General features: G+C 44.4%; 1 protein-coding gene and 1 pseudogene across 1 annotated transcript in view; one reads left to right on the top strand and one right to left on the bottom strand.

Annotated features, from left to right (window-relative positions):
• Positions 1-14318: 14318 nt before the first annotated feature.
• Positions 14319-15461, top strand: LOC142584501 (uncharacterized; annotated as a pseudogene).
• Positions 15462-16938: 1477 nt separating this feature from the next.
• LOC142584856 (beta-hexosaminidase subunit beta-like) overlaps positions 16939-26943 on the bottom strand; it is a 44449-nt gene continuing 34444 nt past the window's right edge. Inside the window, exons 9-11 of the mRNA XM_075695165.1 lie at positions 24166-24256; positions 20222-20326; positions 16939-17074 (exon numbers count right to left, since the gene is read on the bottom strand). Coding sequence (XP_075551280.1) covers positions 17014-17074; positions 20222-20326; positions 24166-24256 — 257 coding nt within the window. The 3' untranslated portion in view covers positions 16939-17013. The remainder of the gene's footprint in view (positions 17075-20221; positions 20327-24165; positions 24257-26943) is intronic.

Genomic DNA, 26943 nt, shown 5'->3' with positions numbered 1-26943 from the left:
CGATGCGAAAGCAGGGATCATCCTCTCATTCCAGTCATTGTGCCCGACCGGCAGCGCTACGACAGTGTGCGTCACCATTAGCCCATTGTACATTCACGTGCTCGTCTATTAAGGGGTTCCTTCTTGCCCTCAACTGCGAGAGTATAAAAACAGCTGCCCCCGGACGCCAAAAGGAGGGCTCCGATTTCTTCTGTTGAGTAAAGTGCTCTCCCGTCTCTCTACTTCGGTCAACCTGACCGCCAACTCTTTGCGATGTTAAAATAAACAAGTTGTTTTGTTGTTACCAGTCGACTCATGCTTTGCCGGGACCTTCGGATGCTTCCAGTTGTACCCCAGGCCGCCAGGCCAACGCTACCCTTGGGGCTTGCGACCCAGGTACAACCACGGGCGTCAGCGCCGAGTTCCCAACAACCGATGCCATCGGTGGGATCAAAACAACCTCCACCACTTGCTAAGATAGACGCAGGCGAATAGGTGGCAGCTACAAGCGTTCTGCCAAGGTCAGCAACCACGATCTGGTGGCGATGGTGCTGAGGCGCAGGCTACTCTTATTCGTTACGCACCGTATGTTTGGTGGCCAGAGCGTGATAACAGTTGCATACCAACGAAAAAAGTGAACATATTTTGATGTTCCATGGACTGTACCGCAATGTGTCCCAATTTTCTTCTTGTACATTATCCCCAGATTTCGTCTAAATTTTAGTAATTTTCTTTGCAGTTTTGAATAGTTCTAGCAAAAACAATAGTAAAAATGTATGAAGCAGTAACACAGTACTTAATGAGCAGGTTATAGAAAAAGTGCATGCGAAAAAACAGCGTTACAGTTCAACTCTCCGAGGAACGTGAATAAATCTCAAGTATTGATAGGATATTATGTAAATTGTTACCACTGCAGCACCTTAGACATATGCAATTATACGTGCAGGCAGGCTATTCTATCCCCTAATTTGCCTGTGGACCGAATGAGTAACTAAAGCAAGAGGCAGTCAAACACCCTCAGAGCTAATTTTATTCTGTACATGATAAACGCTACGTCGCGATTCGACTCTGCATAATTGGATACGAAGCATAAGTTAGTCCAGCCCGCCACAGGCTGGGTACACTTGAGCTCTGTGAATGATAGTGGTGGTGGTGGTAATAAGCTTTATTGATAAGCTTTGTGAAATGATAGCGACGGTAACAGTCCATGAATAGGGGTATATCACCTCCCGTAATCTGGTTAATGCCGGCTTTCTTTGCAGATGGCCTGGGATGGTCACATTTGTCAAGAAGCTTCCAGATGACGTTGAGCGCGCTAAGTGAGGTTAACTAGACTGTATAGGCAGTGCTTTATTGTCACATATCTTTGATTGTATGGGCAAAACTGAAGTACAACGTTGGCGCTGCCTGTAATGCTCTATAGCAGAGTCTTCAACTCGTTTATTCTGGGTGGTCGTCGGAGCAATTTGTACACCATATGTATATATCATTTGTTTAATTTTCAGTGGTGTCCGTAATGTCGTGTTGTACTCGTGATGTTTCCGATGCGTCCGTTTCTTCTAGTGAAACTGCGGATCTTAACGCGCCAAGCATCTCAACGCACTGCCTCGCCTACGAGAAAGGGTGTTATATGCGTCCGTGGCTTGATGGCTTCAATATAAGGCTTGTGTGCTAGAGGTCATGTGTTTGGATCCTGCCATAGAACAATATTATTAGTGTTTATTTAACGATTTACAGAGCCGCGCGTTCTTGAAAATGATGAGCTTACAAAGTCACAAAGCCGTGTTTGAAGCCAAAAAAAGAACGAAGTTTAGGCAAACTGGAAGTGTTCTTGCCTCGCAGGATTTTGGCCAAGGATTGAGTAGCTGTTTTTTTTTTCTCCTTTTATCGATTGTCAACAGTTTTGCTAGTCTCTTTATTTATTAGTTAATCAGACCACGCAGATGTCCTTTTCTTCACCAGGGCCGGGGGCCTTCCCCTGGTCCGCTTCTATTCCTCCGCAGGAGTTACCTGTGGATCTGTTTCTACGCAACGGCATCACATCAGTTCCTGTGGCTCTTGTCCCAACCAATAACGGAGTCATACGGATGAATCCAAAAGCGATTCAGGCGGAATTGCGATCGGCGACGGCCCATTTCCAGAAAATCACCGAGGTCCGCCAGTTTGGCAGAGGTGGAGTCTTCTGCTTTTCGCCAGACCAGTCCTGTGTAGAAGACCTGTTAAAGTGTTCGCTGTTTGCCGCCAATCCGGTGAGCGCATTTATTCCTCCCCACTTGGCATGTGTGAAAGGGCTTGTCCGCGGCGTCGACGTGAATATGACACTGGCAGAGGTATCACAGATGCTTTCACCCGCGGGTGTAATTTCAGTTAATCGGTGTGGACGTGTGGTCGAGAAAACCAGGATCCCTACTGAGTCGATCATAGCCATAGTCGATCATTGCAGGGACAATTCGACCCTCAGAGATAAAGGCATGGCCTCTAATCTACAGAGTGGAACCTCTGTCCCCTCGTCCCCTCCAATGTGTGAAATGCTGGCGCTACGGACACACGTTAAAAGGATGTAGATCTGCTTCCAGGTGCCGAATTTGAGGTGAAGAGCACAATGCTAGCGAGTGCAAAAGCAAGGAAGAAAGGTGCTGCCTCTGCAATGACGCACACTCTGCTGATTATTCTAATAGCTCAGCAAAGGCACGGGAAATTGAAATTCTGGAAATAGTAGAATGAAGACGTTGTTCACGTAGAGAAGCCGTAGCGGAAATTCATTCTAGGACACAGGGATACGCCGGCGTCACAGCCCGCCAGGTGACAGCAACGGATGCGTCTCTTTCACTTTCTATTGCTAATGCCATCGAAAGGGCAATGGAAAAATCTATGGAGCGCCTAGCTGGAAACCTTTGTGAGTCCCTGACACAAATTCTAACTAGCCAGATGGCGCAGATACTCGGAACAACAACAGCAACTTCTCGAACTACTCAGTGTCCACGTACTTCAAATGAGGAAGTAACCGCCAATTGCACGTCGCAAGATGCCCAAATTGTAATCCCACCTGTCGATGTTAACCAGACCCAAAGCACAGGCTCCAACGATAACACAGAGGACGCAGAGGAAATGGACATGGATCCTCGCTCGTTAAAACGATGTAGGTCCCCTTTGTCTAAAAAAGCTACGACTCTAACTCAGGCGAAGACAAAAAAGTATCAGAAAGACAGCCTTACAAAGGAAGATTTCTTAAAGGAAAACATTTTAGGTAAGGCAATTACTGAGTCCATACTAACGCAACCATAGGTCTCCTAAAAATTCTTCATTGGAATTGCCGATCAATTTACTCTGCAGCAACAGATTTATTGTATCTATCATCGAAATTCTCCCCGGATATTATTGCTTTGCAAGAAACATGGCTTTCAGTACATCAATGTTTCCAATTGACTAACTATCGATCTTTCCGACTGGGCCGTCCATCGAAGGGCGGAGGTTTAGCTTTCTTTATCAATAACAGACTTAACCTTAAGGCAAAGATTTCATATAAACATATGTCTCCCGAAAGTGAAATTTTCGCATTAGATATAACTATAACAGGGTGTCTACCTTTCTCCTTAGTAAACTTATACTTTCTGGCGGGTGTACAGAACACTCGATGTTTGAATTCAGCAGTGACTTCATGGTGTAAGGACAAAATTCTGGTTGGAGATTTCAACTCCCATCACACGTGCTGGGGCTTTCGAACTGACCAATGTGGCAAACGCTTGTGGGATTGGACAATAGATAATAATCTGTATTATCTGAACTCTAGAATTCCTACATATATTAGTAAACAGTCCCGCTCTGCATTGGATTTACGTTTCATAAGTTCGTCCTTCACTAACTCATCCTGGACAGCCTTGGACTGTGCAACCAACAATGACCACTTTCCAATAATGGTTGAAATTGCTTGCCCGTGTATGCCATCGTGCTCCCAGGTGCGCGTATTTGTAGATTATAATAAATTTAAATCCGATCTTAAGGTGCATTTGACTTCTCATTTTAAAGAGCAGGAAGACACCAAGGCTATGAAACTTTGTGCGGTAATTAAAAGAACATACAAAAAGGCTGAATTCAGTGTTACATCTGCAAAGCAAACATCTTATAACCCTTGGTGGAATACAGACTGCACGCGAGACCACCGACGCCGACAGGCAGCTTGGAAGCAGCTCCCCTACAACCAGTGCCCCAAAAATTGGTCTGATTACAAGTTTCATGCTGCTGTCTTTAAACGTACAGTTACTAAAGCTAAAGAGGATTATGATAAGAAACACTATGATTTCCTTTCTAAATCTAAAAACAAAAAATCGTTGTTTAGATATATGAGATATCGGAAAATTCTGCCATCGCCAACTAATATTGATTATGTCAATCTGTCTCCCGATGAATTGAGAAAATCTCTTGAACTCCTTGCTAAAGGCTTGGAGAGTAGATTCACGTCATCGATGTCGTATAATTTGCAAAAAGTAGCCCCATCCTTAGTGTATACTGAAGTTACATTGCCTGAATTAGCTCAAGTGATTAGAAACTTACCTTTGTCAGCCCCTGGTCCTGATGGAATTACCGTTCACATGATAAAAATTTTATTTGATCTATCTCCTGGAGACCTTCTAAACGTTATAAACTATTCCTTACACAAAGCCTGGATACCTTACGATTGCAAAGTAGCTAAAATAATCCCGATACCTAAAAAACAAGGACTAGGTTATAACATAGAAAACGTCAGACCTATTTCTCCTACTTCTAATATGGTCAAACTCATAGAGAGAGTATTACACTGCCGAATTACTATCTGGATGACGGATAACTTAATATTAAGTCCAAATCAAATAGGCTTTAGAACTAATTGCTCAATATGGTGTGCCCATGCTGATTTAGAGAGCCGCATCCAACTTGCCCGGAAGAGGAGAGAATATTCTGCTTTAATGAAATTAGATATAGCTAAGGCTTATGACAGCGTCGAACATTCAATTCTATTGGATATTCTGCAGCGTCGTAATTTCCCCAATTATATAACCGCCTGGGTAGCAGAATTTTTGCGATCAAGAGAATTTTATTGCTTCAAGGACGGATGTTCTTCGTCTAAATTCAGACAAACTCACGGTGTTCCCCAAGGATCTGTCCTATCCCCAATATTATTTAATATATTAATGAGCTCTATCCCCACTTGTCAGGACGTGCACGTTTACATGTATGCAGATGACATTGCATTCTGTGCTGCTGACATTGACATTAACACATTATACCAAAAATTACAAAGATACATGAACATGCCAGAAGTATGGCTTCAGACAATTTGTATGTCATTAAACGTAAGCAAAAGCGCCATTTTAGTGTTCTCGGTCATGGATCCGGTTTCAATTTCCATAACTTATAAGCAAGAACCCATTCCACAGGTTGAGTCTCTAAAATATTTGGGAATCACATATAATGGAAAACTCAACTGGAGTCCACACATAGTGAGTGTAGCGGGTAAGTCACAACGTGCTTTAGGTATTCTGCGCAGAATGAGTAACCGAAAATATGGACTACGTAGGGATTCACTTTTGATGATTTATAAAATGTATATGCGCCCCATATTGGAATTTGGGTGTGTCTCGTTCTCAGGCGTCCCCGCTTATAAAATAAAGCCTCTGGTTCTTTTGGAGCGTGAGGCCCTACGCCTGTGTCTGGGACTCCCCAGGTTTGTGGCTATTAATGTTATCTATCAAGAAGCGCGCCTTCCAACATTGCCCTGCAGATTTCGCATCTTAACAGTTCAAGCATTTCTGAAATTTTACAGCTTGCCGCTTAGACGATCTGAATACGCATTCATTAATGATCCAAATTCCTTCTTCCTTGCTCATTGGCCTCGATCTGACACTCCACAGATCATATTTGTACAAAAACAATTAGATAGCCTGAATGTGAACATTCGAGAGGTAATTCCGTCAACCGAATCACATCAGAATATTAAGATAGATTTTGATGACATTTTCCCCTCAAACTCTAAGTTTCAATCTGCCACTTTTTTAAATAACCTGTTGCAAGATTACCTAGCACACGTGCAAACAAATAACATAATAGCTACAGACGCTTCAGTGAACAACGAAAAGGTGGGCATAGGCATCTTCTCGCTTCCGCTTGGCTGGTCATTCTCCTTGAGACTGCCAGACTTCACAACTGTTTTTGAAGCCGAGCTTTTAGCAATTCTTTTAGCGCTTCGGAAACTCCCGTCGAACTCAATAAGTGCGGTTATTATAACAGATTCCCTTTCGGTCTGTACTTCGCTTACGGCTTCACCCAATTCGCCACCACGAAAGACGTTTCTAACATTAGTTCCTCCACAGTTGAATTCTCTAAAACTATTATGGGTACCTGGACATTGTGGTTTACATTCAAATGAAATGGCAGACGCATTAGCGCGAGCATTCCTGAGTGGACCTATAATGCCTGTTCTTCCTTTGGTGGATCACATAACAGCAATCAGATATAGAAAATATTCAATTCATAGGAATGTCAGTGAATCAATAACAACATGGACAGAATATCAGCACCTCAGATTTCCGTGGAAAATCCAGTGGTGTCCATCAAGACAATCAGAAGTAGCGATCACGAGATTACGCTGCCGTGTCCCTCCATTAAACCTATATTTACACAGGACTGGTCTGACGCTATCGCCTCTGTGTCCATACTGCCAAGAAACAGAATCACTAGATCATTATTTTTTGGTATGTCGACGATACAAATTGTTAAGAAAAAGACATCTCGAACTTACGCTCGCAAAATTAGGGTTAATGTTATCACCAGAAATCATACTATCTTTCGGTGCGTCAGTTATAGGGGTCAGCCACAGGGACGTATTTGATGCCGTTTGCATTTACATACAGTAAACAAAACGAATAACTTTTTAACTTTTGTCTTGTAATTTGTTCGTTTTTGTATGTTTTTTTTAAATCTCTCTTTCGTTATATATATTTTTTTTCGCATCGAATAAGTAGCACTTCAAAAGAATAGGTGAACGTTTCAGCACTCAATTCTTGGCCAATTCCCCAGTGTGGGTATGAGCCATAACATGAGGCCATCATCATCATCATCATCATCATCATCATCATCATCATCATCATCATCATCATCATCCACTAACCGTCCTTTTCATACTGGCTGAATTGCCCTGCCTGCTGCCGTTGACTCTAGCACTACAGTACTTGCTCGTGGCTTTGCTAGGTTACGGAGTGCCACCCTGCGACCTGTAAACGCCTGCAGCCGTTGGCAGAACGTGATAAGTCGCGTTACGTGCCCGAACTTACGTATAGCTGCATGGTCAGGACCTTTCGGTCACCTGCCGCTTCATGCCGAAGTGCTGAGGCGCCTGCATCTCCTCAGCGGATTGGACAATACAGCGCTCCAGCCACCTTGGTTTCGTCATTCCACGCGTCTACTGCCATGGAGAGCTCGCGACCGCTTGCCTCATCGCCTTGTCCCATTGGTCATGCACCGGTGAACTGTTCTTTCTGTGACGGAATTGCATGTTCCGAAATGGCTTCCCTCGCATGGTTCGGCATTCATTCTTTGTTAATGTCAGTTTGAGAGGTTTTGTGCTGTTAGCTGTTCGTTTCCGTTTCGCTTTCACCTTTTGTTTCCTGTGTATAATTTGTCCCACCTCCCGTAACTGCTCTACGGGGGTCGTGTACGAGATCGCGTTGACCTGTGGGATGGCTTACATAGGCCACACTGGGCGCTGCATTAATGACCGGGCAGGGGATCATGTGAGGGCTATTAGGGGAGGTGGGACAAATGTGGCTGATCATTGCTCCTACTGCAAAGCGTGTGAACCGCGACTGAGTGGCCTAAGAATCCTAGGAAAAGGTCGCGATAAGACTGCGTGTGAACTATTGGAAGCATTTTATATCAGAAAAAAGGGGAGATAAATGTGTGAGCGATACATCTGTGAAGCTCTTCACGGCAGAAATCGAGTTTCTTGGACGTGTGTTGTAGCTTTAGTGATTTGGGTTGCCTTGTCACTATGTTGTTCCATTGTTGTTATGCACTGCGCGTGTAATCCTTTCTGCATTTATTTGCTGGCGTGGCTGCAAATAAAACAGGGGCGCTATAACGTAAAGCTATTCCAAACTTTTCTATTCCATTTCTGCAATCAGCCCACCGGGACTGGTCAAAAACTTTTTGGACCATCCCCACTTCACCTGTCTGTCACGCGGCGTCACAATTACCGCCATAGCTCCCCATCTGATATGACGTGTACACACTGATTATGCATAACTCGACCGAACAAAACAAAAATATTTATTTCTGGTTCGACGCCTTTTTGCATTAGCCCACGGCTATTAGTCAAAAGTTTTCGGGCTGCAACACTTGACCTGCCTCTCACGCGACGTCACAAAACCGCAAAAACTTACCACGTCAAAGTGACGCGTACGCATTAAAGGTGCATTAATATGCCGAAAAAAACTGAATTTTTATCTGAATAGCCGCAGGCTGCTACGTTCCGAAAGGAATAAAGTATGGCTGCCACCGGTCGCTGCAGCACTGGCTACTCGCTCCTGCCGGAGAGCATGGGCTTATTTGCATGTAATGAAACTTTTTGCGTGGTCGCGTAACGTTTTCGAGCACTTTCGGCACGTTTGCGACCTCGTTCTGCCAACTCTTCTTTGCTGAGGATCCGTTTTAGCGTCATTCTTAAGCTTCCGTTGCATGCCGCCGCAATTGTCGGTGAGCCACCGCAAGCTAAGTAAGAGAAAGCGGACCAATCGCAGACGCCGGCACCACCTTCTTCTTCCGGTTAGCGATATTCAGGGCAGTGGCTCGGCCCCATTGAGTCCCTCTCAAATTGAGCATGGTCCTCGCCTCTTGTGAGCCAATTAGATAAGACAAGCCACTCAGTGCAGGCAACGTTATTCGTTTTTCAAGCAAACAAAAGTGACCGCGCCTATGAACGAGGGAAGAATTTGATTGGTTTGTTCAGACAACCCTGCGGGTGACCGCCCGATGCTTGCGTCGGCAGTTACGCAAATTTGACGTCAGGAGACTGGAATAAAAACATATTGGAATAGTTATACGTTATTCGGCCCCAGATGTGAGTTAGCGCCTCTCCTGGGTCTTTCTCGGCGGTTCGTGTGTGTCTTCCCGTGAGCTTATCTCTCCTCGATCTGCAATGCACCATCTAGCCTGTCTGCAGGTGTTGTTAAGCTTTATTTCGTTATATATAGAGTATAGAGCCAATAACCAAATGAAATTTTATTAAATAATTATTTCACTCATTCGTTTGTTGGGTTTTTGCACATCCTAGTGAAGTAAGAAGCCGCATCTCTTTAGCGCGGGGAGTCGCCACTCAACACGAAAGATGGCAACGCCCACTAGGGTGGACATGGACAAGATTGAGCGTCAATATTAACAACGTTTAAGAAAATTTTGTTCTTCTCCAAAGCAGATAGAAAGAGCAGGCTTCTCAATGTTTTCTTTTTACTTTAAGAGCTACCAAACGAAACATTCCAATACTTATTAGCTTCTAATATTGTGGTGTGCCAGCTGTCGTGCCAGTGCATTGCATTATGGGCGAAATGCAGTTTTGTTTCAATAGGGGATAAAAGACGAAGTTTGAAGTTCTCATTAGCGTGTAAAATAAATCAGCATTAAAGAGTTCAGCATGAAACATTTGTCTTCACGTGCGGTCGGATGCCGTGACAAAATTTTGACAAAATTTATATCGCGGAGCATGTACAAAATAGAGATTTCGGACCTTGCGGGCGAACAAAAATAACTAAGGGACCCTTCTTGTAGCACACCTTTAACGTCCGCTTCCGTGCCTCAGCGACGAAGTGGCCGGCTCGACTCTCGGCAAGAGCTGCTGATAATCGGGGGGGGGGGGGGGGGAGGGCATACAAGAACGCTGAGCTGTACATACATTGTGGTGCACAACATTAAAGAATCTCATGGGGTCGAAATGAATTCAGAGACCACCACTTCGGGCGCGTCTTATAGTACGTTGGTTATTGGGGGGATGCTAAGCCCTAATATTTGTTCCATTAATTAATTAAACAAGGAAACAAGCAAGATATTATGATGCGCCACAGTGGGAGGTACTAAAACTTAGCAGCGATTACACCCAAAGTTTACACCCAACAGCGTGTAAGTAATCAGCACGAATGTTCCTTTAAAGATCCTGGAACACTGCATACAACTCAAGCAAACAACGGGTAGGTTCTAATCACAGAGTTACCGCTTCTCAAGGTTGCAGTCTCAGGAAGTGGCATGGGAAACTTATCTTGCGACCTGGGAACATTTCTAGCCAAGCGAAATAAGGTCTGCATAATTATCGCAGAGGAATGCCAATTTATGATTCATGTCCCTTTCTGAGGCTCGGTAAGGTAACCACTTCCTATTATGAAAGCAACCATGTTCTATCGGCCATACAAATGATTCAATAATTTTATTTTTTCTACGCATATGAGCGATATCAGAGAGAGAAAAAATCTTTCTATGCGCAGGAAGTCCACGAAAAGGTAAACGCCACACAAATAGACTGTTAGCACTGTTATTATAGGTTAGCTACAGAAATGTCCAATACATAAATCAATGCAAAGAGATTCAGACCCTACAAACTGCACGATCCTACAGTGGGTACGCACGCTCTCCCCATTAACGCTCTCGGTTCTACGGCACCTCTGACATTACCAGCATCTGAATGTTTACGGAACAAACCGAACCTTCTCATTTTGTCCGTCACGCGCAAAAATAAACGCGCTCTCAAATTCACAAGCAGGTCGCAGAGGCTCCCAACAGCCTCTTGCCACCACGTGGTCAATCCTGAAGCGACATCCTGAGCATGGTCTCGTGAGCCTGTATCGCTCGCTCGGAGAACAAGAGAGCGACGCCCGGCGGCATGTTCAGCTGCACGACCTGCGTCGCGTTGACGCCAGCGTCCTTCCGTCCTCGCGGAGCCTCCAACGTCGTGTTGGCCACCGAGCGTAGGCAGAATATGGTGCTGCCCAGGCATAACACGGCATCACGAAGCACCTCGCAGCGTTCTGGTTCCCTGAAGCGCACGGAGAAGGTGGCGCTGAAGAGCTGCAAGCCGCCCGCGGGCAATCCGCCGGAGACCTCCATTTTCCAAACGGTTTCGTGACGGGTGTCAGGCAGCTGGAAACCGTCCATGCTGACGTCGGTGCCCCAGACTCGGCGCGGGTCGCAGAGGCGATCGCAGAGCTCCTGCATGTTGACCCCGACAACTGTGGTGTGAAAGGTGCGCTCGCACACGCTCCCGTGACGGACCACAACTACGTATACGAGGATCCACATTGCCAGGGGCAGCACTAGCCGAAGGCAGCAGGCACGCCCGATCCTGCGCACGGTTCCTGGAGACACGGATGCCAGCGACTCCTTGAAACGGTTTTGAAAACGGACCATGACGATCACTTGTGCGGCCGCTTTCCTTCGTTCTCGTCTTCTTCGTTGGTGTTGGTGTTGCTTCCTTTTGAACGTGGCTTCGTTGTTCTTGTTCTCCGGAGTGGTTCTGGTGCATGCGAGATCGCAGTGGGGGATCCGCATGAATCGCATGGTTAAATTAAGTGTATAAAAACAAAGGAAATGACCGATTGAATGTCGGAGCTTAGAAAGGTATGGTATGGTATGGTATTCCTTATTAGAAATTATTTTTTCGCTTCCTCTCCCTCGGACAAATGCGACAAAGAAAGATGACACTCCTTGAAATGTTTTCGCCTTTAGTTTTACAAGCAAATCAAACTTGTCTGGCAGAGAGAACAGCTGCCAGACGATCACTGTACAGCTTGTTAAATTCAATTTACTACATCAACGTCTGAAGTATTGTATCAAGAAAGAGTGGCGCTAGAAACAAGAAGTAATGATTGAAAAGACATACTATACGTGCTGGTAACATTTGCTGGTGCTATTAACGTCTGAGTAAGTTCCAAATCGAGCAGGCGCGTCTAGCGCTCAGCGATAACTTTAATTTCTTAGCGGGTTAAATGCGTTCCCTGAAAAAAAAAGGATAAATATGAATGCAGGTGCATGCGCTTGTAATAATTATTCAGCATTGGCTGTATGCTAATTAACATTATGATACAGATTGCCTGCTTCTAGATCGTTTGTAGCGGTTTTAGATTTTAGAAACATGTTACCTCATAAGATAATGCAGTAATTAATATGTGGATGAAGGCGGAATATAGCGGAGAAGCTACAGCTCGTGATAAGAAAGCTCTAATGTCTTAAGCCCTAATCAGAGTGCATATTCCATATCATAACGTCATTTTGGTATGAGTGAGTGATACCGCCTTGGAATTTTACGTTACAGTCAATATTTACACCTAAATATACATATCCTTTAATTACCGATAATAAAAAATGGCCACCAATGGAAATTGGCAAAATGCACATTGCTGATTGGTGTTGTGATTAAAAGAAAAGAAATTCACTTCAGCTGTAGATTTTAGTCCGTTCTAGAATTTAGTATTACCTCGAGCGCGCCTCGAAGACTCGACGAAAGGTGCGTATGAGTGGCCAGACAGACGGACCAGCATGCTAATGCCGCCACCGAGTTGTTTGCGCTTTAAACTTTTTGAAGCCGAAAATTCTCTTAAAAACGTGCTTGCGCTTTATTCTTGCTCATCTTCTTGTGCACTGGGACATCTACGTGACGACATATAAGCGATGAGCAGTGGACGAACAAGGAATGTCGCCAGAGCTAATATTTCACAAGAAGACTTGCTTTTGTCAAGACAGCAGCTGGGTGCAGTTGAGTTGCTGCCCTGGCAAAGTCCTCTCGCCGAAACTGTAATAATTGGAATAATTATTCAGCATTGGCAGTATGATCATACATCGATATTCCTTGTTCGACGATTGCTCATCGTTTCAAGCCTCAACCTTCCTGCGAACTTCTGCCTTGTTTTAATATTCAATTAGACGACACTTTTATCGCAAAGTGCTCGGGACCTCCAAAATCCTTCCCTATATAGGTCACTTATATGTAAAAATCAGGCCGCCGATAGAGCTGCCTTCGTCTCATCTCACTTCATCTTCATCATACTTAATCTCACAGAATATGCTAGTCCGGCACAATTACTGTCATCGAGGTTCACGCAAGTTCCGCGCTGAAACATGTGAGTGTACTGCTGCAGAGCATCGAATATCATTATTGCCCCCGTAGGCGTTCTTTTTTTTTTACGTGTTAAGACTCATCATCGCTGTTGCCTACGTTGACCTCCACCTCTTTCCAGCCTTTATTCGCTACGACGATATCGTCGGTCATCGGTGCTGAGCTACTCACTTCAGTGACAGCCTCGACGTTTGGTCAGCCGTGACACCCGCTGCTGTGTTTCAGCAACCGGAGTACGAGTTAGTATAGTAGGGTAAATCGACCAAAAAACTGATTTTTTGATTTCACCAATAAAAAATAATACACACTGGGGACCAAAACAGTGCAGCGCCGAGCGCATAGGAGCGCTCTGTGCCATTTAAATATGGCGCCAAGAACCGCGCCTCCTGGTATTTAAAAATGACATACGCGAGGGTTTGTTTACATGTGGTTTTCCGTCATTTTTTCTGTGTTCACGTAATTTTTGTAATAAATACGGTTAGATCTGGTAAGTATATTCACTTTTTGGCATTTTTTATAAGTTGCGATTGCAAATTTGTCCACCAGGGATGCTTTTATAGCGAATCGAGGCCTACTGGTTGTTTTTTGTTGTGGGCACCTTCCACGCGTGTTATTTGACGTTGTATTGCCGGGTATTTTGCCTCCTTATGGTAAGAACGGCTGGGAAGTGGACGAGGAAGAGGAAGTTTCGCGGCAACCAATTTACAAGGAAAAAAAACGAACGAGGAGCCGGCGCGTCGCAGTACTAGTTTTTCAAAAATGTGGGTGAGTGCGCCATGTGACACGTTGAGCGTGGAAGAGGCTACCGCTTCAGGATTTCGTTTCGTTGACATTGAGGTCCTTCGAGACTTTCTACGGGAGTCGGCATTATGCAAGAAATACGGGAAAGGTGAGCTTCAGCTAAACGAACAAATTGATGAGAGGGGTGAACTGGCGTGCACCATGAATGTCTGTTGCGATGAATGCTGTGCGACGAGCTCATTTAAGACATCTAAGCGATCACAAAGAGGCTTGTTTGAGGTAAATGAACGGTTTGTTTTTGCGCAACGGACATGTGGAAAAGGACTGCTGGCTGGCCGTGTGATATGCGCTGTTATGAACATGCCTCCGCCGCCTACGAAATTTTGCGTCGTACACTGCGCGCCTACTTCATGCAACAGCGACAGTTGCTTCACGAAGCATCACCCGGGCCGTTGACAAGGTGAAGGCTGACATGCATGGCAGTTCTCAACCACAAGAAATCGCTGCTACTGTGGATGGAACCTTGATGAAGAGAGGGCATTCATCCCTGCACGGTGTCGTCACACTCATTTCAGCTGACACAGGCAAGGTGCTAGACTTCGAAGTGAAGACTAAGTTCTGCTATCTGTGTTCGCAAGATCTCCACACTGACAGCAGCCAAGACGAGTGCAAAGCAACACACGTTGGACTGTCTGGAGGTATGGAAGCTGCGAGTGCTGTGAAGCTTTTTTGCATGGTCTGTTGAAAAACATGGAGTGATGTACACCAAATATATTGGTGACAGGGAGGCATACTTTGCTGTGAAAGAAGCAAAACCATATAGCAAGGACGTTGAAAAGCACGAGTGTGTCGGCCATGTGCAAAAGCGTATGGCAACCAGGCTTAGAAACCTGAAGAGTAGTTTGAAAGGTAAGAAGCTGTCAGATAGACTTCCACTAGACTTCCACTATCTGGGAGAGGCCGTCTCACAGAGAAGGATACTGACTCCCTAAAATTTTACTACGGCAAGGCCATTCGTTAGAACACTGATAGCTTAGAAAGCATGCGAAAGGCCGTGTGGGCAATCTATTTTCATAAGTTATCCACTGACGAAGAGCCCAACCATGGACTGTACCCCAAAGGAGCGTCATCATGGTGTGAGTACAACCATGCCCTCAGTGAAGGTAATACTCAGTCATATTGCCATAAAAACAGCCTGCCAACTGCTGTTCTGGAAGCAGTCAAGCCAGTGTTCCAGGCTTTATCATCTCCATAGTGTCTCCACGGCAGGACACAAAACACCAACGAGTCAATTAATCAGCTGATTTGGTACCGCTGTCCGAAAACAACATTTGTTTGCACTGACATGTTGAAACTTGCCACTTGCGATGCTGTGGCGTACTACAACGACGGCAATCAAGCACGAATCGTTGTTTTGGAAAGACTTGGCATCGCACCAGGTGTGTTCTGTACAGTCGGTCTGAACCGGTTTCACCAGAAGCGTGTTGAAGGGGCTGAGTTCCGAAGCTCATAGGAAAGCAAGGAGCATCGCAGAAAAAAGAGAAACATGAAGAAAGGCTTTGGAGAAGACGCCAAAAAAGCCAGAAAGTATGTGTACTCTGCTGGTGCATTTTGAATTGTTGTAGTGCAGGTGCAAACATAATGAGTTTTTCTCAAAATCACCTTTTTCAAATTTTTCGGAAGTTGATGTACATTTTCTGGAAAACTATACCGCCGATTACGCTGAAATTTTTCCAGATTATACTCGCATCCCTCGTAAATAATCTGAACGTAAAGGTTTGAAAAAGTCGCTCAGTTATTATTAAAAAAACGATTATTAGACCATCCACGGTACGACACATGTGACGGCAATTTTTTTTTCTTGTGACGTGAATGCGGGAACGCTTATCTCTAAGGTTCCAGTTAAACGCACTATTATAGAGAATTATAATGCAAAATCTCACGGTCATGCTGTTCTTTTTTTTGTTTCTGAGAAAAGGTACATTTTATTTTCCATCATAGCTTAAAATTTGGTTCTCAAGTACAAAAAAAAACATAAAACGCGTTGCAGTAAAAAAATTACACAAATTAAGGCCAACGCTATGCCTATTGAGCGTGCAGAATTTTACGCTAATATATGGAACAGTTGTTGAGATAAAAAGCTAAAACCAAGATGGCTCACGCACCCTACCATACTCCCTTGTGGAGATGTGCAGTACGACCAAAATAGTCGCTGTGCTCATGAAGTACATCGCGAACTCTAGGACTAAGCGCAGCTCAGTCGAGGCTGTGGAAGGTGCCGCCTTATTCATTCCTTGTAAAGAATTTAAAGTTAAGTAAATTATGGGGATTTACGTGCCGGAACTACGATCTGATTATGAGGCGCGCCGTAGTGCTGCAATTAATTTTGACCACCTCGCTTTCTTTAACGTGCACACAAATCTAAGTACGCGGGTGTTTTTTCAATTCGCTTCCATCGAAATGCTGCCGCCGAAGCCAGGATTTGATCCCGCGACCTCCTGCAACACCAAAGCCACTAAGCAACCACGGCGGGCGATTCTTTGCAAAGCAATACTTTAGCCGTTTGGGACGCCTAAATTATTTCGTTGCACAGGTAAACTCGTAGTCTTCACTGTGGAAGACCTGACAACATACAAGAATTCGGCAGAGACAAGCGGATTCATTCATGGTACAGGTAATTTCGTTGCACTGGCGTTTATTGTAGAGGAATTCGTTTTTATAAGCACCAAACTGTTGTCATATCCTCGTCAATATATTTTATTCCTGTATCTTTCTCAACCAGGACTACCTATGCGACGCCTACAAGATGGCGTTGGCCTAATGGTTTCGCGGATATTTATATCATTAGCTGCACACGACGTGTAGAGTTTCGATTGCAGCAGCATTAAATGGTCCGGCAGAACGCGAGACAATGTCACGCACCCCTCCAAAGCTCGGCCATCATGACCCGCCTATTTTGGCCCACAAGTGATCCTGCCATGCATGCTAAAATTTATGCTCAAATCCCACCACTGTAGTAAAAGAGCCGTGGTAAAAGAACTGGTGTGCATTTCATTGTCTCAGCACGTGACAAACAGTAAAAAAAATGGAATCTGTAGCACAAGTCGCATTATTTATTTTGGTCGAACTAGTTTGTTCACCACTGATATTGCATATTTCCTTTTCTTTTAGAATAGAACGTCGCACGGGCAGTATCCGGGCCCCACAGGTTGCGCAGCAAATCTCCTCCTGGAAACGTGAGGAAAAGAAATTCATGAACCGAAGTCGAACATTTTTCTTGCCGCAAGGACATTCTATGCGATCGCATACAAAATCTCCCATCAATAGTTTTTCTCCCCGACGTTGGCCACCTTAGGTACTCGACTCCTCAATTAGCACATTGCAAAAGAAAAAAAAAGATGTATGGTTTTAAACACAGAATTTTTTTCACCAGCGCGGTGAACTTAACTGCTCAAAACTATTCAATTCGTGCATATATCTTGTATTTTGCAGACGATATTAACGCGCGTGCATTAACAGAGTTTTACACCACATACTTTTAACAACATAGGCTTGGCTCTAAAAGGTCGAGAAATGAACAGTACAACGGTTATTTGGCGAAAGTGTTGCTTTTATCTTCCTTAGTTGGTTTGGCATTACTGTTGGATAGTTTTTACCGTTTGCCGTTAGCACTAAATTATTACACAGCTCTTTACATTGTCCTGCATTTTTACCTGGTTGTAAGGTGCAGTATAAATATATAAATAAATGTTATTACTAGCACCATTGTATCATTATTGCAGTATTTGTCGACGCAAACCAAAGCATCAAACTATCTCTAACTTTGCAGTGTCAGTATAGACGTGGCTCTTGCTTCGTTCTTTTTTTTTTTTTGCATGCGTTGTATTCAGATGCGCTGTTGCAATCCAGCAAGTAACGCATTCGAACGATGACTACTTCCCCGACTTCCCCCGGCTTTGGAGCACTCGTCTTACCTCGCTCTACAGCGGCGATGGGACAAAGAAGGAAAAGCAGTGGAGGAGAGCAAGAATCATAGCAGCACTGGGATTAGTTTGTGTTAGCACTGACGTCTCGGCCAGACTAAGGGAGCAGGCAAGCGTGGACTATGGAGGAGGTGTGGCCGCCGCCGCATGGCTTGAGTGAGGGCGTCACAGCAGAGGGAAATAAGACCCAGATTTGAATGCGCGCTGTGGTCGCAGGTGGCGCTGGTCGAGTGGGGACAGTCCCAGCTTATCGCGAGCACTCAGCACTAATATTCACGAGCATATTCAGTGGTTCCGTCACGAAGTATAGCTAGGAAAATCATAAGACAAAAAACATGCAACACTGGTACCGAAGACTCAAGCAAAATTCGATTCATTGGTACCTAGGGGACTTCGAACTCTTTTACACCAGGACGTTGGTCGGTTGACTTAGACATCGTCTGCGCGTTGTTCCTGCCCACCTATTAATCATCGACACCTATCACCGCATGCACACTAACTCTTGGATATCGTTATCTGCTCAGCATGGAAAGCTTTCGGATTTTTCAGAAGCCAACAAATAGCGTAAATGAAACTCGGGAAAAGCCGCACCACCAAAGTCCACCACATGTTTATACCGACTGCTTACCGCTACTCAATGCAGTATCAAACCTACGATAAATTCAGAAAAAAGGGGGTTAACCGAGGGGCCTATATTTATTAGTCATATCATAAGAAGCCAACAAACACTGACACCAAAGACAACATGCCAAAAAAGAAAAAAAACTTGCCGCAGGTGGGGAATGATGCCAACCTGCGGCAGATTGATTTTCATCCACTTTCATTTCCATTTTTTATCATTTCTTTGTTTCATTTCTTAAGCACAAGTAATTTCCCCTATGTTGTCCTTGGTGTCAGTGTTTGTTGGCTTCTTATGATACGTTTCGGCTGCTGCATTAGCCAAGATATCTCATATGCTACCGGCATCATTCACATCGATAAGTTCAGGTACACGCACTTCATCAAACGCTTAGTAGTGTCCGACCTCGACAAGGGATAATTCGTAAACGGAACTTTTGAAAGAGTACGAAACATCCACTCCATTCCACCTTTTTGCCCACAAAGGAAACTACTAATTCAATTACTCATGGCTCCCAGCCCTCTTTTATTTTCATGGCTTACGGCTTTCAACCACTAATTTATGCGCCTGTGGCTTTCGGTGTCGTGATATCTCACACCAGTTTGACAATTTGACAAGTGTCCGCTAACGTCAAATATATCTACTCCCTTAAAAGGCAATGTCAGCAGAGATATTACATCGGTCTATTACAAGAATCCTCTGTAAAATGAATAAAAGAGGGCGTTTTTATTTCGATTAATCCATACTATTTCTTCTCTAACCTTTCACTGCTATTCTTACCCTTCGAGCGCTCTTTAGCGTACCATAACCTGTTTATCTCAACCACACTACACCTTTTAAGGCGAAAGCCGTAAGTGGCTCAGATTTAAAAAAAAAATCCGTTGTCTGGCGTTATCGAAAAATGGACCGTCCAGCGTTATGGCGCCGAAATTCAATGCATCAGTTTGATGGGAGTCGAACCCACGACCTTTGGTGTCAATTGAGGCGAAGGTAATCAAGGCACAATTTATTAAGATAGAGTTAAGGCACGCAAACCCACGACCTTTAATTGGAGTCGAACCCACAACTTTTGGTGTTAATTAAGGCGAAATTAGTTAAGGCACACTTAATTAAAGTAGAATTAATTAAGGCACGCGAACCCATGACCTTTGGTGGGAGAAAACAAGTAATAGGAAGTAACAACGCTTTCGAATGAGAATGTCAATTAATTTAATTAATGCCTCGTGAGCACGCAGGCATTCGCCTTCATCGTCTTTAGCGCATGCTGAAGTGATTGCCTTTCTTTTTGCTCACTATTTCTTTTTCCACAGTTTTTTTACCACTTTTTCCAATAAAGCCAACAAAGGTGGAGCAACAGGAATGCCTGACCATATTTATCTGTACCCTGCCTCTATTTTTCCTGTTTCTGCTTCTTATCTCACATCTTTATATATATATATATATATATATATATATATATATATATATATATATATATATATATCATCTTAACACAGGTTTTACATCCTCCAGCCTATCTATTAGCGTGTTATGCCATTCAACCTTCCGCGTTTCCCTTGAGTCGAATATATTTGTCTGTCTTGATGGTAGCTAAAACTTTACTCGGCGATGTGTTACGACATCCGCTAATATGCTTCACTTTTCAGTGGAATTGCGTTTAGCTGCGTACTTTGCTAAGAGTAGCCATACCAGCCTCCGAAGTCTCACTCAGACCACGCAATCTTTTTTTTATGGATTCGGAAGCGTTAGTGAGGGCACTCTGAGCATACTTACTTGAGCATGAGGCAACGCATTTGCGCCAGCCTGCCTTCGACGCCAAGCAAATCCGTTTGCTTATTAGGGCTCCATAGTGCCTCCGCCACTGCTGACGCCCACGGCCTGGACGATGATAGTAGAGTACATGTGCTGAACGTTCTAAGGCAGGTACCGAAGCACTTTGAAGCGTGGTAGAATTTACAACTTCAAAATTGTGATCAAAATCTAGGACACCCGCGCCCTCCCACAATGACTTATAGGTTCTTCCTTCTTCTCTTTTTAGGTTCTAAGATAACGTCGGTGCTTCGTAGTAAACCATTACGCAGGTGCCTGAGCTAGTTCCGTCATACATGAGTCCTTTATATTGCACTAAAAAAGCAACACACAAGAATGATTGTGTTCCACTCCAGTTTAAATGTTAAGCGACTGCAGAGGCTAGGAACCGAACCTGTGTCCTTGTGCCAAGCAGGTAAAACTTTACCCGATAATTCCGAGAGTTTACCAAGTTTTAGAGAGCGAAGAAGGGAAAGGTCCTTCTCATTGTAAATCTGGTGAACAGCCGAAGCAACTGGAACGGTGACTATCGTACTTTTTACTGCACTGTACTGTTCACAGAGTCATAAAAAAACATATTAAATGATAAATAATAATAACCTCATAAGTAATAATCCCAATAAAGAAATACATAGGACAGGAAAAGCCAGTGTCTTAATGTCAGGTTAAGAGATTACAGGTATGCGGTAGAAATGGATCCAGTCGTGAGTGAATTCGGCGACACACTGCACCCGATGCAGCTGCGTGCCAGTATTCAACTAAACGAAGGGTTTGGCTTGCTGCAGCTCTAAAAAAGCACGTGATATTTCGGAAGCATATTTAATGTTACGCAATGACTTGGGAGACCACGTTGGTACAACGTATGCGGTGCTGGGAGAAACAACTTTCAAATCCATGGGCGAGCATTCGATGAAGCAATAATTGTCAATGTGAAATCAGAAGTGCCTAAATGATTTTTATTTTCATCTTTGATTTCCTGTTTCGTATTCACTTTCAGTCACTCAATCTTGTATATACTTGACGTGTGCTAGCAAACAATGAACAGTTGAATTTTTGCGCACGGGTGCGTGCCCATTTCATTTGTTTTGTCCTTCGTGTGAACAGCAAAGCGCCATAAACAAAATTTTATCCTACCGACTAGCCCCAATCGATGACTTATTGGACCATGAGTATACACTTGAACCTCGGTATAATTAAGTTGAAGGGGAAGCCGAAATTACTTCATTTTATCCACTAGCTTGCCATACAACCCATTGCAATTGACCGCAGTGTGCGTGCAGCGGTATGAACAACTTTAAACATGCAAGGAAGACTGTTGATCTGTGCCCCGCAGAACCGCGGCGCCGCGGCGTAAGCGATGAAAATTCAGTAAAACAACAGCAAGACACTCTGTCCTCTGCAACATGCGACTTTTTAGCACTTTACGCGGCAGCCGTTATGATAGCGTCCTTATGTTCCGATGTGACGGTCTTTCGCTTCCGCTTTCAACTTGGCTCGCCCATACTGTCGTGAAACCCGTCTAAGTATATGGCCGACAGAGCTTGACACAGCGCCAGTACCACGGCCGTAAACCCGGACGCGTTAGGCCGTTGAAAGCGGAACTATCTGATATGCCGCTTTCTCGTGTACCTGAGACTCCGCTGAGGCAGCGCGCCGGCTTGGCTTGGCCGGCTCGAGCCGGTCAAGCCAAGCCGAGGCGCGCACTCTCGGAGCGCACGCCTAGCTGCGTCAGCACAGCGCGGCGCGCCGCAGTGAGATAGAGAAGTTAGTCTTTAGCACGCCGCGTTCAAGCTTAATCATTATAGTGCACTATAATATGGGACACTGCTCAGGGGAGAATCGCGGTTTGCGCACTTGACGCTGAAAGCCACGAGATTACGCCACCAGAGCATGGGCTAGCATACATCGCATTAGCATACATAGCGCTTAAGAATCTGCAGCTTTTTACTTGCTAACACGTCCCTAGCTGTTTCGACGGCATTGTCCAAATCATCAACTCTGGCTTCTCGTGTGGAGCCATCACAAGGCTCAAGAACCGAGCTCATTTCTTCGTCAAGCTCTTCATTGCCAGAGCTGACTGCTAGTGCGGGGTTATAAAATGTCAAGCAGCTTTAAAAAATGAGGAACTGCGTTAGCATGATCATTTGATTCACATGATTGTCTGAAAACCCTGAAGTAGGTCTCTAACGGATCGTGGCTGAGGATCCGTTAGAGAACTGTTTGAACATGCAGAGGACAACTCTCGAAATGCACATGCAACTTCTACAATTATGTGTGACACGTGAAAAAATGTATCAATGAAAACCTCCTCCTTCGTATGCAGATATCGCTTAAATAATACATGAATATTATGTAAACAGACTGGCTACTTCATTTCTAAATGTCACAGGATCAACATTCTATTACAATAGCAAAATTAACTAATTACAAAATGATTATTTACGTAATTACTCAGTTATTTAGACGATATGAATAATGCCAGCCAACACTACAATTTATTTATTTGTTTATTTATTTATTTATTTATTTATTTATTTATTTATTTATTAGTCATACATTTTAATTGCTTGAATTGTGTTACAGTTGGATAATAAAAAGGGATTTAATAATTAGGTAAGTAATCAAAGGTATTCAGCTCTTTATCTTTCGATGACAGCCGCTGTGTATAATTCAAACTGGAACACCTCAGGGAAAGTGAAACCGTTATTTTAAACAACGCGTCTTTCGGACTACATAAACTAAGAAAAATAGAACACAAACAACACAAACTTCGACGTAAGCGCTAGCGGCGTACAACCAGCACGACTAAGAGCAGGAACGAGCGACGGATGGACGGATGTTGGCGGCGCGCTGCTGTCTCTTGGGCTGGCATGCAAGTGCCGGATCGGTCCACACTTGCCGCCTCACGGCAAGCATGGCGCCTGCTACCCCAGAACGCACTAACCCCTTCGAGTACACTTTACCATCATGATATGTGGCGCGGCGCAGCTAGGCGTAGCCTCAGCGATTGCTGTTTCGGAAAGTGGGTGGTGAGCATAGCCCCACCAGGGTACATGGCGCAGCGAGATAGAGGAACGATGCTTGTGCACGGCCACTGTGCGCGCGGCTACGCGCGGCGGTGAGGAAGACAGTGCTCCTCGACGGTGTATTCGACGCGGGAATTTTGAACTGCCGCGCTGAACGAATGCGGAACCCGGTGGGAAGCGACATGCTGGGTTCGAAACGGTGGGTATTTTTACATTCGGAGATTAATCTAGTTCGCTATGTCAACTGGAAGAACAATTCCAGTTTGTTAAAACGAGGTTTTAAATACATGGGTATCTATGGAGATTTCGAGGGGAATCGCAATTACTTCGTTGGGTAGATTATTTCATTCTAAGCCGTTTCGTTATAACGAGGTTCAAGTGAACTTGTTTCTTTTCTAATGTTTTCATTTGGTAGCGCCCCTCATAAATATTTTGTTCTCAGCTTATTCCTTACCTGCGGTAAACTATACCAAATCAATCTCGAAACAACGTGCATGCCGAATTAAGATTTCAGGGCTTCAGTGGGTTAGCATTAAGAGGCGATAATTATGATTTACGCCTCTGAATGATAAATCACACCCTCACACCCTTGCACCCTCACAGGCGTAAGGGTGTGTGTGATAGACCAAACTGTACGCTTCAGGACCCCGAAGACTGTAAACAGGTTTACAGTGTAGGATGATATTAGCGGGCGTTGTTTTGTTTTGGCATGTCCTTAATTAATGCGTCATGTCACCCTCAGCACCCCAGGTTGTCCAGCCGAACACCAAGTACAAGCAAGCAGCCAAATTATAAGATGTGCGTGGCACACTCAATTGAAACCGTAATGGAAACACATTTACTTCTGGTAATTCGGTTGCATTACAGCGGCTGAATTCTTACCAGGTGCTGCTTATGAGGTTGGTGCCATCTATGTATTGTCCCGTCGGACCTGTTCCACCTCCTAGTACCCGCCTCTTCTGCGTCTGAGTTCCTGAAAAGTGCATTTTCGCATGTTTTGGAGCAAAGCATGGGGTCAATAACACTCACGACATAACTTCTATAACTCGTCGAAAGCGATTATCTGAGGCTGGCACCAATTTCGACATATGCATTTTCAAATGATCAGCAACCACATGAAGTAACCTGCAAGAAAATGAAGCCACAGAAAGCGCAGGGAAGGCTGATTGTTATGTTTAATTGAAATGTAAAAAAAATTATAGCTTAAAGGGAAATTAAAGTGCACAAACAGATAACTTGGTGCGGGTAGGTTCGCTGCCCATCAGCGGCAAGTTATCTTCTCGCCCATTCTCGTTTCCCTTCGTGTGGTGCAAAACTCGAGTGCCTCCGGTCCCCTCATTATTTCTCGATGAAATGATCAATAGTGGTTGAAGAAGAGATTTCTCTGGAGCCAAGCGAACGTTCCGACTTATCTTCGTGTGCAGCTTGACGAAGACCTTCGCCGGAACGTTCACCCCAATGGCATCGCTTCGACCACTTTCGCTAATTTCAAATCTCTATCTTCCTGGGAGGCTACGTTTCATCTGCTGTTCCAAATATGTGCGGCAAAAAGAAGAGGAGTGTTAGTTAAACTGATCCTGCACTGCTTATAAGGGCGATTTGTTCAAAAAGCATTGGAACAAAAGCGCACTTTGCTTTAATGATGCTTAGCGTGAAACTGGTGCTCGTTCGTAAACTCTAAGTGCCTTAAGAACTCGCTTGCTTGAATTCGTTATTCATTGCATGCGTACAAAAGCTGATTAGCTCCTATGTTAATTAGGAAAATATTAATTGGAAAACAATGTATTTCATTAAGAAGAGCAATGAAAGAGGCTAGTTGATGTACATTCATAATTATCTTGCGTTGAGTTTTACACTCACAGAAAATATCACAAGAAGCGAGCAAGGACTCCAGATGGACAAAGCGCAAGCTACCAACTTTTCATCTTCTTTTTTTAATTATGGCGTTTTACGTGCCAAAACCACGACCTGATTATGGGGCACGCCGTAGTGAGGGACTCAGGAAATTTGGACCACCTGGGGTTCTTTAACGTACACCTAAATCTATGTACACGGGTGTCTTCGCATTTCGCCCGCATATAAATACGGTCGCCGTGGCCGGGAAACTTTTTATTTTTGTTGAGGAACATGTTAATATGCAAAGTAAAAGAAAAGGAGGGGGGTGGACACTGATATTCTAGGTGACAATGCGATAGCCAGAACGACAGACGTGAATCGCACCCCTTCTGTCCTGCAAATTCGATTTCGCCTTCTGCGAGCGTGATAGAGGAGAGCTTACCGTCTGGTCCCTTTCTAGGTTGCGAGAGCTTACCATATTTCTCTTTGCGTTTTAAACGAGTAAGCACTTCTGTGCCTGCACAACGAGAAAACCGTCCGTCCGTCACGTAGGACGATCACTTTCAAGATACAAATGCGAACAGATGCTGCCAGAAATCAGGGCAAAAAAAAAAAAACCCGAAAACAAAACAGAAAAAGGGAAAGAAAAAAACCCTGTCAGGCCAAACATTTTGCTTTATTGCTCGGACTACTTGCTAAAGAAGGCTGCCCGACGTCTCAGCCTCGCATAAATTAAAAGGCATGTGCAAGGAAGTGAACGCAGATCCCACGCACAACGAAAAAAAACCCTGTCAGACTTAACATTTTGCCTTACATACACGGACTGTCACACGTGCGAAAAAAGACAGCCCTACGTCACAAAGTGAAAGTGCTTTTCTCATCCCAGCATAAATTAAAAGGCTTGTGCAAAGAAGTGAATGCAGAACCCACTCACAAAAAAAGAAAAGCCCTGTCAGGCCAAACATGTTGCCTTACATGCACGGACTGTCACACGTGCTAAAAAAGTTATCCGACGTCACAACGTGAAAGTGCTTTTCTCAGCCCCGCATAAATTAAAAGGCCTGTACAAAGAAGTGGACGCAGAACCCACGCACAAAAAAAGAAAAGCCCTGTCAGGCCAAGCATTCTGTCTTACATGCACGGACTGTCACACGTGCTAAAAAAGACGGCCCGACGTCACAACGTGAAAGTGCTTTTCTCAGCCCCGCATAAATTAAAAGGCCTGTACAAAGAAGTGAACGCAGAACCCACGCACAAAAAAAGAAAAGCCCTGTCAGGCCAAGCATTCTGTCTTACATGCACGGACTGTCACACGTGCTAAAAAAGACGGCCCGACGTCACAACGTGAAAGTGCTTTTCTCAGCCCCGCATAAATTAAGAGGCCTGTACAAAGAAGTGAACGCAGAACCCACGCACAAAAAAAGAAAAGCCCTGTCAGGCCAAGCATTCTGTCTTACATGCACGGACTGTCACACGTGCTAAAAAAGACGGCCCGACGTCACAACGTGAAAGTGCTTTTCTCAGCCCCGCATAAATTAAAAGGCCTGTACAAAGAAGTGAAAGCAGAACCCACGCACAAAAAAAGAAAAGCCCTGTCAGGCCAAGCATTCTGTCTTACATGCACGGACTGTCACACGTGCTAAAAAAGACGGCCCGACGTCACAACGTGAAAGTGCTTTTCTCAGCCCCGCATAAATTAAGAGGCCTGTACAAAGAAGTGAACGCAGAACCCACGCACAAAAAAAGAAAAGCCCTGTCAGGCCAAGCATACTGTCTTACATGCACGGACTGTCACACGTGCTAAAAAAGACGGCCCGACGTCAC

Source organism: Dermacentor variabilis, chromosome 6 (genome assembly GCF_050947875.1).
Source record: "Dermacentor variabilis isolate Ectoservices chromosome 6, ASM5094787v1, whole genome shotgun sequence".
Classification (NCBI taxonomy): Eukaryota; Metazoa; Arthropoda; class Arachnida; order Ixodida; family Ixodidae; genus Dermacentor; species Dermacentor variabilis.
Note: the sequence above shows the minus strand (reverse complement) of the source record. Positions and strands in the feature narration are given on the sequence as shown.